A 15,414-nucleotide genomic window follows, 5' to 3' on the forward strand; every position below is an offset into this window, starting at 1 on the left:
ATCGCAAAAACTTTCTGTCTGCTGTTGTGTAGTCTTGCGTTTCCAGACCTATGACTCGAGGCAGAAAGTCTGGTCCACGCTCCAGCTTATCCTGGCCGAGAAGCACACACTTATGCAGGAAAAGACCGCGTGACTGGCGTGTAAAGTGATCGGCCAAAGTTTGTTTCTATATGCCTTTGAGGAGCAGGTTTATCTGGAATTTCACTCCATTGTTACTTTACTGATTATACTGCAATAAAATCTAGAATGAAAAAATAAATAAATAATAATTTGTGAAAATGGATGCATAAAATATCATTTTCATATCAGATATCAGACAATACACAAGCATTGATCGGTATTTAATATATAAATACATTTTTATTTAATTATGCAAATTTTCATATTGTACATTATAATGTTGTTACATTGACTTCTAACATTGATTTAGCAATTGATTTTAAATTAGTATCATGATATACTGTATATATATATTTTTACTTTAAATATTAAAGTTTTCAATACCGTGCAAAATGTTCATAGATTTTCTGTGATTTCTGATAAGATGTAACATAGGCTTTATAATTATTTTGTCAATAGATTTTTTAATCAGTATTATTTTACTATTATTTACATACTATTATAGTATTTATTAATATTTTTAATTAGCTTTTATTTTTATGTTTTCAGTTTTCATTTTCATTTTAGTTTGTTGACTCTTCCCCTGTAAAAAAAAAAAATATATATATATATATATATATATATATATATATATATTAGGGGTGTAACGGTACGTGTATTCGTACCGGACCGTTTCGGTACAGGGCTTTCGGTACGGTGTACGTGTGTACCGAATGACTGAATGCAATATTTTGTGTGCGGAACATAGGTACATTTTCGTGTTTCCACACGAACATAATAAGTGTCGGAAGTCTCCGCGTGCAGCGCAAATCCCGCCCTGCAGCTGATTCTAAAATATTACCCGTCGTCACTGTAACCTAAACCAATTAAATCGACTGCAGGGCGAAAAATCACACACCGCGCACTGTACAACAACATACACGGCACGCTCTAGCCCAGCCTCTCGCTTGCTAGCGTCATGGCCAATGCAGACAAGCCCATAGACCGAAAATATGGCGATCGGGTTTCATTCTCGCGCAGCTTTCATGAGCGGGGCTTTTCCGCTCCGTGTGCGCCACCGCACTCTCCGTTCCGCGTGTGTGTGTGTGTGTGTGTCGGCGCGCTGCGCGTTCTGCTCTGTCGTTAACTAGACTTAGACTTTTAGTTTCAAATTTAGACTTTTAGTTTTCGTTTAAGACTTTTAGTTTTAGACTTTTAGTTTTAAATCTGACCCAATAATCCCTCCATAGTTAACGGCCCAAACACTCCAATCATGTACCGATCACGCACTGGAAAAGCAAAGTCCGCTCAAATAATGTGAAATTTCTCAGTAGTAGACTTCTGTTTGCTGAGCTGGTATAGTCATGCTGGGCAACAATGGTAAAATGACCTGCTCTGATCACATGCTCTGGTAATAGCTTTGTAGGGCTATATTTTATTTTGATAATTAGTAAAAAAAATAAAAAAAAAATAAATAATAATCTTAAATTGATTATGTTGATTGATTATTGAAAAATAATAATACATTGATATATCTATGTTTAATATTATTTTAATATAGGGCTATTTTCTGTTCCTTTTTTTCCCGGTGTTTCATTTAATTAGGTGATTCTAAGTTTGATTATTGATGATTACAAGCTTGGAGGAAATGCAATTAATTACAGCAAATTGTGCAATTAATTAGTTCATTTTTTTTAATCGATTCCCAGCCTTAATTTTTAAATATGAGCAGGCCTACAAGCTGGGATTGGTAATGCTGCACTGTAATCATAGTTATTTATTTATATTTTTCATTATATTTTATTATGTGATATTGGTTTGAGACTGAGAGTATTTTATTTAGTGGAGAACTTTGCAGCAGTATTTTATTTCTTATTCTTTATTTTATTTTATATATATTTTATTATATTTTATTAAAAAGTGTAAACAAATTGTTAAAAAAAAGTTTATAGTAATAAACAAGCTGCAGTTTAATGTTTGCATTTCTTTCCCTTACTGTACCGAAAATAAACCGAACCGTGACTTTAAAACCGAGGTACGTACCGAACCGTGATTTTTGCGTACCGGTACACCCCTTATATATATATATATATATATATATATATATATATATATATATATATATATATAATTAGCGTTTTCTGAAGCAAACTTTAATTTCTACATATATACTATATATATAGTTATTTAATATTTATTTAATATTTAATATTTTATTTTATATTAGCTTTATTTCAATTAACAAAAGCTATTTTTAATCACATTAAAAAAAAAAAAAAAAACATTGTTTTAAATGTACAGGTCATATCATTTTATAATCTACAGGTCAATAATTTTCGTGGTGCATCCACTGAAATTGATGTTGGATACAATTCCAGTGGTGTTCGGTCCATCGTGTTCTAGCACAAATTAAAACCTGCTTTTCAATATTTGATGACTCTAACGTCTAACCTGTTAATCTGTGGCAATGCTCATTTGCGTCCGGGTTGATTGATAAAGAACCCTGTATGTCGTTACTTGAGGAACTTATGTAAAACCAGTCAATCAAATTAGCGTTTGTTTCTATTTTTGTAAATGCATCAGATGGTCAGTGAACGCACTGCGGGTGGTCAGTGGGCACGCCATCTGAAATGCCATTACCAAAGATGCCCGCCCTGCATTTTTGTCATGCAATTCGACATCCTGATAGAGCTCTTTATTCTCCAGAGCCATCAGCGCACAGAAATATGATTTACTCATTGCTGCTGCTCAAAGGTGACGCACAAGGGAAGTAAAAGGCTTTGGCTGGCCGTATAGTCTCTCTGGCACACATACACATAGCCTTTGCAAATTACCTCCATTAAAAATGCATGAGGCTGCGCTCAAAGTGCTCCAGGTGTTATAAAGCACAGTGCCGTGGCAAGCAACTCGGCTGGTTGGCTGGCACACATCTGCATATGGCATGGATCCCATGCCCATCGGTACCACTTTAATCATCTCCATTGGACTCGGCTAGCAAACAGGGGCTTTGCCCAGAGCCCCATCACTCTCTCTTGTGCCCGAACCACCCAATACCAGCGGGACACGGGGTGGACCGAGCCCTCAGAGAGCACTGTACCTGCTGGAAAAACACACTCCTGCTATGTGGACAGGAAATATTTGTTTGTTTTCCTTGTGGCTGTGGCTTTTTATGAGCTCCAGGAGGGACATTGGTACTTCACTGAAAAAAATAATAATAATAACATTTTTGTTTTGTTTTCCAGTAGAAATATCTAAACATTCTTAAATCAAGATGCAAGGGAGTTTTTGCCTAAAACAAGTAAAAATAGCCATTTTCCCTTTGAATTAAGTTGATTTTTCTTACCCCACTGGCATTTTTCTTTTCATTTTCCTACTTAAGTAAATGTTCTTGATTTAGGCCTAAGAATTTCCGATTAAGAAGAACGGAAAACAATATGAAAATATTAAGTATTCTTTCAGTGTTTTTGCGGTGTGGTACATTTATTATGTAGTATTGTGTAATATTTATGAATTTATCAGAGACTCTAGCCACATGCTCTTCTGATTGGCTGTGATTTTGGATTGATTTGGTTGCGAGTGCAGTGCGCTTGCATTGAGACTCCGCCCACACGCTTTTCTGATTGGCTGTGATTTTGGATTGATTTGGTTGCGAGTGCAGTGCGCTTGCATTAAGACTCCGCCCACATGCTCTTGTGATTGGCTGTGTTTTTGGATTGATTTGGTTGCGAGTGCAGTGCACTTGCATTAAGACTCCGCCCACATGCTCTTCTGATTGGCTGTGATTTTGGATTGATTTGGTTGCGGGTGCCATGCGCTTGCATTGAGACTCCGCCCATACGCTCTTCTAATTGGATGTGATTTTGGATTGATTTGGTTGGGAATGCAGTGTGCTTGAAGAGAGACTCCGCCCACACGCTCTTCTGATTGGATGTGATTTTTGGATTGATTTGGTTGCGAGTGCAGTGTGCTTAGAGAGACTCCGCCCACACGCTCTTCTGATTGGCTGTGATTTTGGATTGATTTGATTGTGAGTGCAGTGCGCTTGAAGAGAGACTCCACCCACACGCTCTTTTGATTGGCTGTGATTTTGGATTGATTTGGTTGCAAGTGCAGTGCGCTTGCATTGAGACTCCGCCCACACTCTCTTCTGATTGGCTGTGATTTTGGATTGTTTTGGTTGCGAGTGCAGTGCGCTTGTAGAGAGACTCCGCCCACACGCTCTTCTGATTGGCTGTGATTAGGGATTGATTTTCTAGAAAAGAAGACAAAATACAGAGGAAGAAAATCAGTTTTTGCAGTGTAGAGCAGTTTTATTTTTCTTTAAAAAAAAAGGACAGAGGTGTCCAATTAGTTTCCTAAGCAATCAGACTTATTATTTCCATGCTGGAATACCATTTCCATATTTACCATTACCATACTTCAGTACGTTTTTGTTGTTCTTTATCTGTACATGAAGAATGTATTAAATCCAGTCGTACATTAATACATGCAGAAGTTGAACAACTCAAGGGCTTTTTAAAATCAACCAGCTCTGCACTTGTGCTTCCATGACAATTAAAAGTCAATAAGAATAATGTAGTTGAAAAATCTTTTCCACGGACTAAATTCAGACTCTTCTCCACCTCAGCTTTAATAGGTTCTTTTCTGCAATCTCCTTTGGGCGCTTTAACTTTTTCCAAAGAGCCACCTTAACCTATTGGCACAGAGTAATAAGCGTAAGGTAAAATAAGAAGTGAATTAATTTGTATAAATTTGTATTCCATATAAAGTCTAAAACTGCAGAAGCTGACATTAAACCCCCAGGGGTCTTAAAAAATGAAGTGAGTACAGCGAGTCAGTGGGAAAAATTACGAAAACCTCATTGAGTTTGGTCACCTCATCATTCTGTCAGAGGTGTTTGTATTCCGAATGGGATGAAAATATGGAATGGTTTATCAAAGCACTGTATGAAATATTAATCATTTGTTTGGAGAGGGCAATTGAAGTACTGACTCTAGTTTGTCCTCACAATTCATGACTAGAAATTACAATTAGTGTTTTAATTATGATGAATACAAACTCAAAGTAATTTGTATATTTAATTAGGTTTGTGCACTCATAAATCTATCTATCTATCTATCTATCTATCTATCTATCTATCTATCTATCTATCTATCTATCTATCTATCTGTCTGTCTGTCTGTCTGTCTGTCTGTCTGTCTGTCTGTCTGTCTGTCTGTCTGTCTGTCTGTCTGTCTGTCTGTCTTATTAACTACAGCTAAAACCATTTTTTTAAATTACATATAAAAATGTATAAAATATATTTCAGTTAGTTTCCAAGGAATTATTTTATTTTTTTATTTTTGTTTAGTTTATATTGAAGTACTAACATAACTAAAAACTAACTTATATACATATATTTTTAAAAATCGAATCTAATTTTCTTTTTCCTGAACTTTATCTATGTAATTAAAAATTGAAATCATATAATCATTTGAATTTCAGTTCATTTTAATTTACCTCCATAGAGTTAATTTCAAATTGCAATTATGCATCCTGTGTTCCATATCAGTTCAAATTCAGAAACTGAATTGGAATATAAAATACATTATTAATTCAATTCCAAATCCAACTCAAGTTCATTCTCTGTGTTGTCGCAGGGGTTTCTAAAGTGAACATTAGCACCAACTGTCTCTTTTGATCAGTATTCTCTTTCAGGTCGACAACTATTATGACAGAGCAAAAGTTTGAAGAGCATCTTGCAAGTTACAGTTAAACTGTTGACATTTTTACAGCAGCTACCTGAATAATAACACATTTGGTTAAATGGCATTTGAACATTTGGAGAGAAGTGTGTGTGGGTGACATGGTTTTAGAACCCGTTTTGTAACATCTTTTAATTGTAGTATGTAATTATGTATGATGTAAAAGTGGATGGTGGCAGTTGCTGTCAGGGACATAAAAGCACCATCAAAGTATCCAAATAGACCTTTGCACTATTAAGCTTTCACAAACCATGACAGTAGAGTGCAATTTCCTCTCTTCCCTGTTATTCTTCATCTATGGTATTGAATTTGTTGCATGTTTTGCTGTATGCCATAAAAGTTCTGAGTTGCATTAGAGTGGAAGTGCAGATTCTCAGCTTAAAGTTTCCTCTGTTCATTTTCATCTTCTTTCAGTGCTTGACAGCCCCAGTCCAGTTTTTTATGGAAAAAAATATTGCAAAGAAAAAGGTTTTTGAGTGAATGTCTCTTTAAACCCGTATTTGTCCTCTATGCCCAGGTACTCTATAGACCAAAGCACAGACCAGGAGCAGATCTTTAACATCGATCCTGTAACAGGTGACATCACTCTGGGAAAGATCCTGGACCGAGAGACTGCCGGCTGGCACAACATCACGGTTACAGCGGTGCAAGCAGGTACACTTCACTTCATCAATCGCAAACTGCTTTCAGTCGTCTACGAAGTGGCCGCAATTCTGTGCATTTAATTCAGAGGAATAATTCCCTTTAAAGTCAAAACAGAGGGATGGCTTTCAGTTTAATATGTCGTTTGCTGAAATATGATCCCTACTAATGCTAACAGGGAACGTTCTCAGAACTTTAGGTAACATTCTGGCAAGGTTCTCTCAAAATTTTTAACAAACGTTCTTCCAGTAACGTTAATAGATTGTTTGATCAAAGTTATCTGGTCTTGTAATAATGTTCTGAAAACGTTAGCACAAATGCATTATTTATACAGAATGTCCTGAAACATTTTACTTAGTAACATTTAAAATGTTAGATGAACATGTCTATTTGCTTCAGAATGTTCAAGATAAACATTCAGAAAGTAACATTCCAATAATGTTTGAAGAATGATCAAATGGAATGTTTATATTAAAGGGATAGTTCACCCAAAAATGAAAATTCCATTCCTGTATGAATTTCTTTCTTCTGCTGAACACAAAAGAAGAAGTTATGAAGAATGTGAGTAACCAAACAGTTGATGGACCCCATTGACTTCCATAGTATTTTTCCCCCTGTACACTGTATGATTAAATGATGACAGAATTTTCATCTTGGGTGAACTATCCCTTTAAAGTTCGCATAACCAAGAGAAGAAAAAACTAGTTTTCAAAACATTTTTAAAAAAAAACTGGGCTTTTTGAACGTTCAGAAATAACATTTTCAAAGCACTCTGGGAAGTCTTATAAAGACAATGCTGAGATAACGAAGCTAGATTGGTGGACGGAGCTAAGCAGTTATTGTGTTCATAAAGAATAACATAACCCCAGTGATTTTTTTCTTTGCATGATAGATTGATGTAGAAATTCATTTTAAAAACTGCGCAAAGGTTTATTGTCTGATGGTCTGAATGTCATTGCATTAGATAACATGCAATGAGATAATATAATATCATGCGAGTGTCAATTATTGTAAATAAATAACAATGCACAAATACACTTTTGAGCACAAATACAGACACTTGATATAATGCAACGGCATTCATGCATTTGTAAGTGTCCAAATGTATTTTGGGGCCACTATATCTTGTTGAAAACGTCCATCATCTTTTTTCATCTAGATGTATTAGCTGAGCTGAGATGATGTGACCCTTTACCTCTTTCCTCTTTTAACATTCAGATCTCATTTTTGGAGTTTTGAACAGTTCGTTTTTATCAAGACATATGGTCGCCACGTCAGTTGTGTCACATCTTGGGCTTTAGTCAAGATCCGTCACAGTAAAGTTGACAGAAAGTGCTTCAATCCCAGTCTCAGACACAAACGCTGACCTGGGTTTTGCTGCTAAATAAAGCAATTTTCTGCAGAAAAAAAGAAAAGAAAATATCATTATCGAAGTCAATGGCTTAATCAAAATTCACAGCGAATTTCAGCCTGTGCTTGTTCACTGCAAAATATATGGAATCAGAGTCAGTGGGCAATGAGGCATCGAGTGGCCAGTTTGGAAATGCTTTTTATAATTCCCCCGTACATTCGTATTTTAAAATTTCACACTCCACTCAAGAACGTAATGAGTGTTCATTGAAGAGTTACGTTTGCAGATCGATGTGTGGAGAACGTTTCATGCGCCATTGCTGGTGATATTAGTAAATATGATATTTCAGACAAAATCTGGGAAGACCTTTCAGCTCTGTCATGCGCAGAAATGGCTGTTCAATATGCCTCAGTTGACTGGGAATAAATGCAATTTCAATCTTTTCAAGGCCGTCGGTTTAGTCCTAGCAAAGCAGGCGTGGCAAAAGCGTCCGCACGCCAACCGAACACATGCACTGCACTTGCGCTGTAAAAGTTGACTTGAGGGGATGAAATTTTCTTTTCTGTCCAGAGGGAGTTATCAGGTCCTTTTCTTTCTGAAGTCTTGGCACGACGCTTCCAGGCTGGAGTTTTACTGTCAGAAAGTCTGGCAGAGCGATGGCTCGCTGCAGAATCCTATCAGCTGAAGAAGACTGACATATAATTTCTGTGCGTTTGATAGGGTGTAAGATATCAAACTGCAGACAGGGTTTCTCTCTCTCGCTTACTCTCTTCGTCTTTTTCAGGTGATAAATAGAGGAAAAACCATTATGTCTTACCCTTAGGGTAAAGAGATACTATGAACACAGTTGTGTCTTTATCTCGACAGAAAGGACATTTGGTGTGAAGAGTGAAAAATAACTGCTCTGCACTCTCCCTGGATTTGTAACCATTTCAACGTTCCTGCTCTAAAATTGGCCCTTTTTGACCATTAGCAATACAGAGAGGTTTATTTGTAATGAAAAAATGACACTTCTGTAATCACAGCCAAACTCTGTGGCTTCACTTTTAATGAGAAAGCCAAAGTACAGCGACAGCACACAGCGTCGAGTTCACCGCTTCTCACGTGGCTTTGCTTCAGATTTTGTGCATCAATCATCAGTATAGTTCATTGTACAAAAGTAATTGCTGATTTTGGATTTTTAAATGTCTCTTGAATTTAAAGCGTTCGTGCTCTCGGTAATTAACTACTAAAATAGCATAAAGTTGGATTTGGTGAGCAGCATTTGACATTGAGGATACAAAGTTTATTTTTCGCACACCCTGGCAACTTGTGTTAAGCATGAAACTTTAATCATATAATCATTTGTGATTAAAACAAGACAAAAAAAAAAAAAAAGGGTTAGAACACATCTTGATATCTTTTTAATTAAAAAATAAGAAAATGTTTGGGTTTTTTACAATTTTGGTTGATCATGTGGTGCATCTTGTTTACTTGCAATTATATTATTTAGAGCAAAATTGTTGAATTAACTTTTTTTCTATCTATCTATCTATCTATCTATCTATCTATCTATCTATCTATCTATCTATCTATCTATCTATCTATCTATCTATCTATCTGTCTGTCTGTCTGTCTGTCTGTATCTATCTATCTAGGCCTATCTATTCTTGTAAGTCTGACTGTACTGGCGAGGATTGTTTTATTCTTGAGGAGTCAGATGAAGTTCAACAACATGATTCACACATTTCATCCACAGCGATGACTGGAGCTCAGAGATGTTTATTGTGTCTGACATCCACTTCTGAGTGGCCATGACGCACTGAAAATAAAGCAGTGTTTGTACTATTAAAGTTAAATTTAGCCTACTTTATACTATTTTAAATTACTCAAGCTTATCCGGACTAAGAAAAAAAAATCCCTTTGCTTTCATGCCAAACTGTTGCTCTTGGATGTGCTTCTCATGTCTTCTGGCATGGGTTGAGGACAGAGATATTGTTTTGTCAATTTGCTCAACATTTGAAGCTCATTAGGCACGGTTAGCGCAACCGGGAGCGCTGATAAAACAAGACGAGTTTAATTTCATATTTAGGCCATAGGTCTGCAGTCTGTGTCAGTTATACTCATTCAGTGCCAACTAGCACGCAGGGAAGCTGAGCCTGCTGCGAGTCGACTCCCACTGGGGCTCATATGAGTCAGAAATGCACCAAAGGCAATGTGAACTTTTTTCTTGATTTTCTTCTGTTCTTTATTTTTTTTTTTTTAAGAGACAAACATTTAACTGGATATGAATCATGAAAAAGATTGTTTAGACATTGTTTAAATATGTTATTCTTACAATATGTAGAAAATCTGATGTAGGATCTTACAGGGCCATTTTGAACATGCAATTAACGAATAAATAAATATGCATTCGCTCTCATTTCAACTTATGAAAGACTAAGAGAATGCATAGTTTTCATTCAGTTTAGTATTTTACATATTATATTAAGACCCAGTGTTGTAGTCGAGTCACCAAATGTCGAGTCGAGTCTCGAGTCCCCAGTGTTCGAGTCCGAGTCCAAGTCTGAGTCACCAAAGAAGAGTCCGAGTCGAGTCACCATTACCTGAGTTCGAGTCCGAGTCGAGTCTCGAGTCCCCAGTGTTCGAGTCCGAGTCGAGTCATCAAGGTTGAGTCTGTGTTAAATTTCAAGACTGCCTACATTTCTCTACTCTGCACCTTTAAAGAGCTGATATAATTATAAAAGAGGGTCTACATTAAACAAAAATGTGTTAACAAACAAATACAACTTTTGATTTCAATAATGTAGGCTATTAGTAGCCTAAATGTTGAAATGAACATTAACAATGCTGTAGAAGTGCAGTTTATTAATAGCAAATGTTAACTAATGTAGTTAACTTGAGTTTAATAAATGGAACATTATTTTAAAGTGTTACCAATTTGTTAAACACCAATTCAGACGTCTCGTGAGTTCAGTGTTGGACAGATGGACAGTTGTTTTAACCATTCATTAAAGTGAATCGGTTCAAAGGAGTCATTAGTTTGCGAATCGGACGTGTCATTAATGAACGTGTAGCTTACGGCACGCGTTGTGTGATTATCTCGGCAGTTTAGGACAGGACATCGCACAAGATTTGTGTCAACACAGAAAACATTTCATCACTGTATCAGGTTTTTTCTTTATTGAAATTGTGGTTTATGTCAGCTGAATGTGCGGAACGCTTTTCAGAGAAGATAAGGCAAATGTTTGGGGTTTTTTTGAGTCCAGAGAATAGAGTCTCGAGTCGGACCTATGTGCAATAACCCTCCACACTATTAAGCTAAAGAGGATCTATTATGCCCCAAGTCTTGATTTTGTTTTTGGGCTCGACTTGGGCTTTCTGTTCAAAAAACACATTATTTTCCTCATATTCTCCTTTGTTGCGGCTCCTCTCTTCCCAGTCTGTCAGTAACGCTCTGTTTAGTTTCTGTCTCTATGAAGCCCCTCCTTCTGAAAAGCACACTGTGCTCTGAATGGTCGGCTGGAGCAGTGTGTTGTGATTGGTCAAGCGCTTCGAGTGTGTTTGGGAAATGCCCCGCCCCTTTATTCTACGTATGAATTATTTGGAAATGAGGAATATTGTGACGTGTTCGTTCCCGGAATAAAACTCAAGACTACAATGGAGGCGTTTCAGGGAGTTCAGAAACACTGATATAGAGAATAACTCCTGGACTTTGCAGAGCTTTTTCATGCTCAAACAGCAACATTACACACTGAAGAAAGATGAACCTTGAAAAAAAGCATAACTGGTAAACATAAAGGCAAACCAGTGTGTAAGAAAAAATGATGTGGGCGTCGAAGATCTCAAAAATGTAGTTTATTACAGCAAAGCAGGAACAAAGTACAGACAGCTCTTCGGATTCAGCGGAGTCAAACAGAATGCAGAATAATCTCTGCTCAAACATTTTATACTGTATTACATTCATCTTCCAGCTCATCATGTAAAGTGAAGCTCTGTCTTAAATATAAATTGAGGATAACAATGAAAGTGATAGCCTTCTGTTCCCACATCTTTGATATTCTTTCAAATAAGAACGGCCAAATGTTAAGTTGATACGATTGTTTGAAATCCCTGTATTCAGGATGGTTCTTGATTGCCCACGCTATAGGTGATAACATGTCACGCCGATGAAAATATTTACATATTACTGAGATCGGAAGGAATTGTCTCTATGATAAATAAGCTCTTTTAAGAGAAGAAACATTTAAATGTATATATTGGAGTGGAAGTTGGATCGTAGCAGATTATAATTCCTTTGACAAAGAAATAAGTCAGCTAATTATTATTTTTTGTATTATGCATCTTTATCTGATATTAAAAATCTATCATCATGTTGTCATTTATGATTCGCTGTTACTGACGATCAGTGTATATCGCTGTGCCGTCTACATGTTTGAGACAAAGATTGTTAAGATAGAAATGTATGATCCCTCCTGTCCTGTTGGATTTACTGTACTGCCGTACCCCACAAGACTTCATTTCCCCGTAACCCGCGCGCCGAGCTCCGTCCACATGCTTTCAAACAGTATTGAAGTGGCGGTTTTCTAATATAGTACCTGACTGGTAATATGTCATGAAGATATGTGGCCGTCCAACATCTGCTGGGCAGGGATTGTAGAAGACCTGCATCTTGTAATCTGCTCAAATCCCTTCTCTTCATATCTCAGACACACATCAGTAGATATATTTAGATCTGAAGTGTGCTCAATAAGCACAGAGAAAGTATTGCCTGCTTTAGGGGAATAAAACTTGAAATCTGTTTTTCCATTGTCTTCTTGGTGTATTTGGGTGACTCTCCTGAAAACATGTCCAAATCTACCAAAGAATCATTTTACAATGAAATGATTGAAAATGACTGAAAATGATTTTTTTTATTTAAATCAGCAAAATGTCAGGCATTAAAGTAAATACCACCAGAATTAATACTTTGCAGTTTACATAGTTGAAGTATTTATTCATTCGTTCGTTCATTCATTCGTTTGTTCGTTCGTTCATTTGTTCGTTCATTCATTCATTCATGCATTCATGCATTTTTTGTTAGTTTGTTTTTCCTGCATTATTTTTATTTTACTTTTTTTTTAATTATTATTATTTAAATCAGCAAAATATCAGGCAATATAGTAAATACTACACCATGATGAATACTTTACAATTTACATGATTTCAAATTATTTGTTTGTTTGTTTGTTTGTTCATTTATTTATTTTATTGTTTGTTCAATTGTTTGTTTTTCATGCATTATATATAATATATAAAATCATTATTATAAAATAACTTCTCTTTTCTTTTCTTTTGTTTTGTTTGATTTTGGGGTGAATTTGCTGACTTCCAGAAAGTATTTGCTTTACAAATGTGTTTGTGTTTTATAATGCATAAGCAAGGCTTGAAAAACAAGGCAATGAAACAGCATATTTAAATTAGCATAGACCTAATTTACATATGCTAAATAACATAACATGCATGCACTACTGTACATCCCTGCAAATAAACACAAGCATTACAGCTGTGTTAATTAAAAAAGGTAATTATGTCTCATTACAATGAAAACACTGGCCCTCTCCTTGGCCTGCTGTGGTGGTGAGAAGCATCTCTTATGAAAATTAAAACATTTCTAATGAAATAATGAAGCACAGAATTTTGCTAAGGATCAGTCGCACCCAACAGAGAGCTTTTTTTAATTACTAGATCATTTTACTTATATGAACTAATTATGTACACATTTCCCAATAATATTTCCATTTTATTGTAGCTTAATAAGGCCATGATCAAAATGAAATTGCAGCCCAATATTGAATCCATTTATCTGTGTTTATATCATTATGCCAGCCCCAAACGGTGTGCTCTTATCATTAAAATGTTCTGCGTATGATGTTGTTCGTCTCCTAGAAATTGACTTCCTAATTGAACATTTTCTCAAAAATGTTGCAGAAGAATTAGATTGCTGATGAATTCACTGCTGGAAGAGTATCTAGTTCAATGCTTCTGTTTTATATTTGGCAGTGTTACAGACTTAAAGGGGTTGTATAATGCCCTTTTCACAAGATGTAAAATAAGTCTCTGTGAAGTTTTAGCTCAAAATACCCCACAGATATTTTTATATAGCACGTTAAAGTTGTCACTTTTTGAGGGTGAGCAAAAATGCACCGTTTTTGTGTCTGTCCCTTTAAATACAAATGAGCTGCTGCTCCCGGCACAGAGGGTGGAGCTACAACAACTTGTGTCCCTAGCAGCTTCGATTACCTCACACACACACAAGCAACTGAAAATTTCAGAAACGTTTAGTCTTTTATGTTCAAACCGGAGTCAGACAATGATGGAGAGACTCTAGAAGAAGTGACAACATGTAGAAGCAACAGGACATTTCTGAATGGTTGATGAATTGATGTTGCTTATGTGTAGTTATCTTCTAGTCATTGATTAACATATTCTATCTTGATAATCAATAAATCGCGTTCCTGGGGGCGGGGTTTATGTAAATTTTAGGGTTTGGGATGTCACTAACCCAGGAGGAATGTCGTGTCTACCAGCCGTTTGTTGTAGTCCTTATAAAGCGATTTCTGTAAAATAAAATATCTCCCTTTGCTTTGAACTTTGAGCGTTGTAACTTTGCAGATGTTGTTTCTGCTCAAACAGCAACATTGCACACTAACTAAAGTTAGAAAAGTCAAATCATAATCAACCACCCCATTAAAAATAAAGTGCACCCTGTGTGTTGTGCTGGTCAATGACTCGCAGAGGATGATTTCAGTTTTACTGGCCTTAAAAAAGCATGCAAAATACTGTTTCAGTGGAATCGAGTGCTATTCTTGTTATTTGCAGGGACACAATAACAGAATTTGTGTGTTATTTGAGAGCAGTGGTGGGTTTGCTTTGTTCTGGATCTCACATATGTGGCCATCGTATACAGCCATTGTCATGACAACCGTGTCTCAAATGTGTGATACATTGTTACCTGTAATTGCGATTCCATTTTTAACTGATGCAACATTTTTTTAAAAAGAAGGTCCTGTCAGGCGCTTCATATATAGAACCTTTTAGGAGTTCCATCATGAGATCATTTTATGGAATCAATTTTAATTGATTCATTTTGTTTTAATTCGTTTTTCATTTGAATTAAATTGTATTAATTAAGCAGTGAATTAATCACTAGAAAATAACACATTAACCATGAAAGTATTATGTAATCATGTAACACATTTCTCCTTACATAAAACCTGTTTGGCAGGTTCTATCATATTGAGTCAAGTTATCTTTATCTTGTTATTTAGGTATTTTACTGGGGGAAAAGAAGAAGAAGGGGAAAATGAACAAAAATACAAGTTTTCACAATTTTGGGTTTTCACAGCGAAAACCATATTCTACAGCGATGCCATAGAAGAACTATTCTGGGTTCCCCAAATAACCTTTCAGTGAACAGTTCTTAATTTTTTTTTTTTTTTTTTCTTAATGCAAAGAACATTAAAAAAAAGAAAAAAAGTTCACTATAAAGAACCTTTTGTGCAATGGAAAGGTTCCAAGGATGTTCAAGGTTCTTCATGGAAACATAGATACCGATTT

At 36.0% G+C, this 15,414-nt stretch overlaps 1 protein-coding gene across 2 annotated transcripts in view; it reads left to right on the forward strand.

The window, feature by feature from the left end:
* Positions 1-15,414, forward strand: part of cdh22 (cadherin 22) — a 195,134-nt gene that overhangs the window by 134,614 nt on the left and 45,106 nt on the right. For both annotated transcript variants that reach the window (XM_084128131.1, XM_084128132.1), the window contains one exon: positions 6,361-6,497. In XM_084128131.1, coding sequence (XP_083984257.1) covers positions 6,361-6,497 — 137 coding nt within the window. The remainder of the gene's footprint in view (positions 1-6,360; positions 6,498-15,414) is intronic.

The sequence above is a fragment of the Abramis brama genome (genome assembly GCF_963993115.1).
Source record: "Abramis brama genome assembly, chromosome: 11".
NCBI lineage: Eukaryota > Metazoa > Chordata > Actinopteri > Cypriniformes > Leuciscidae > Abramis > Abramis brama.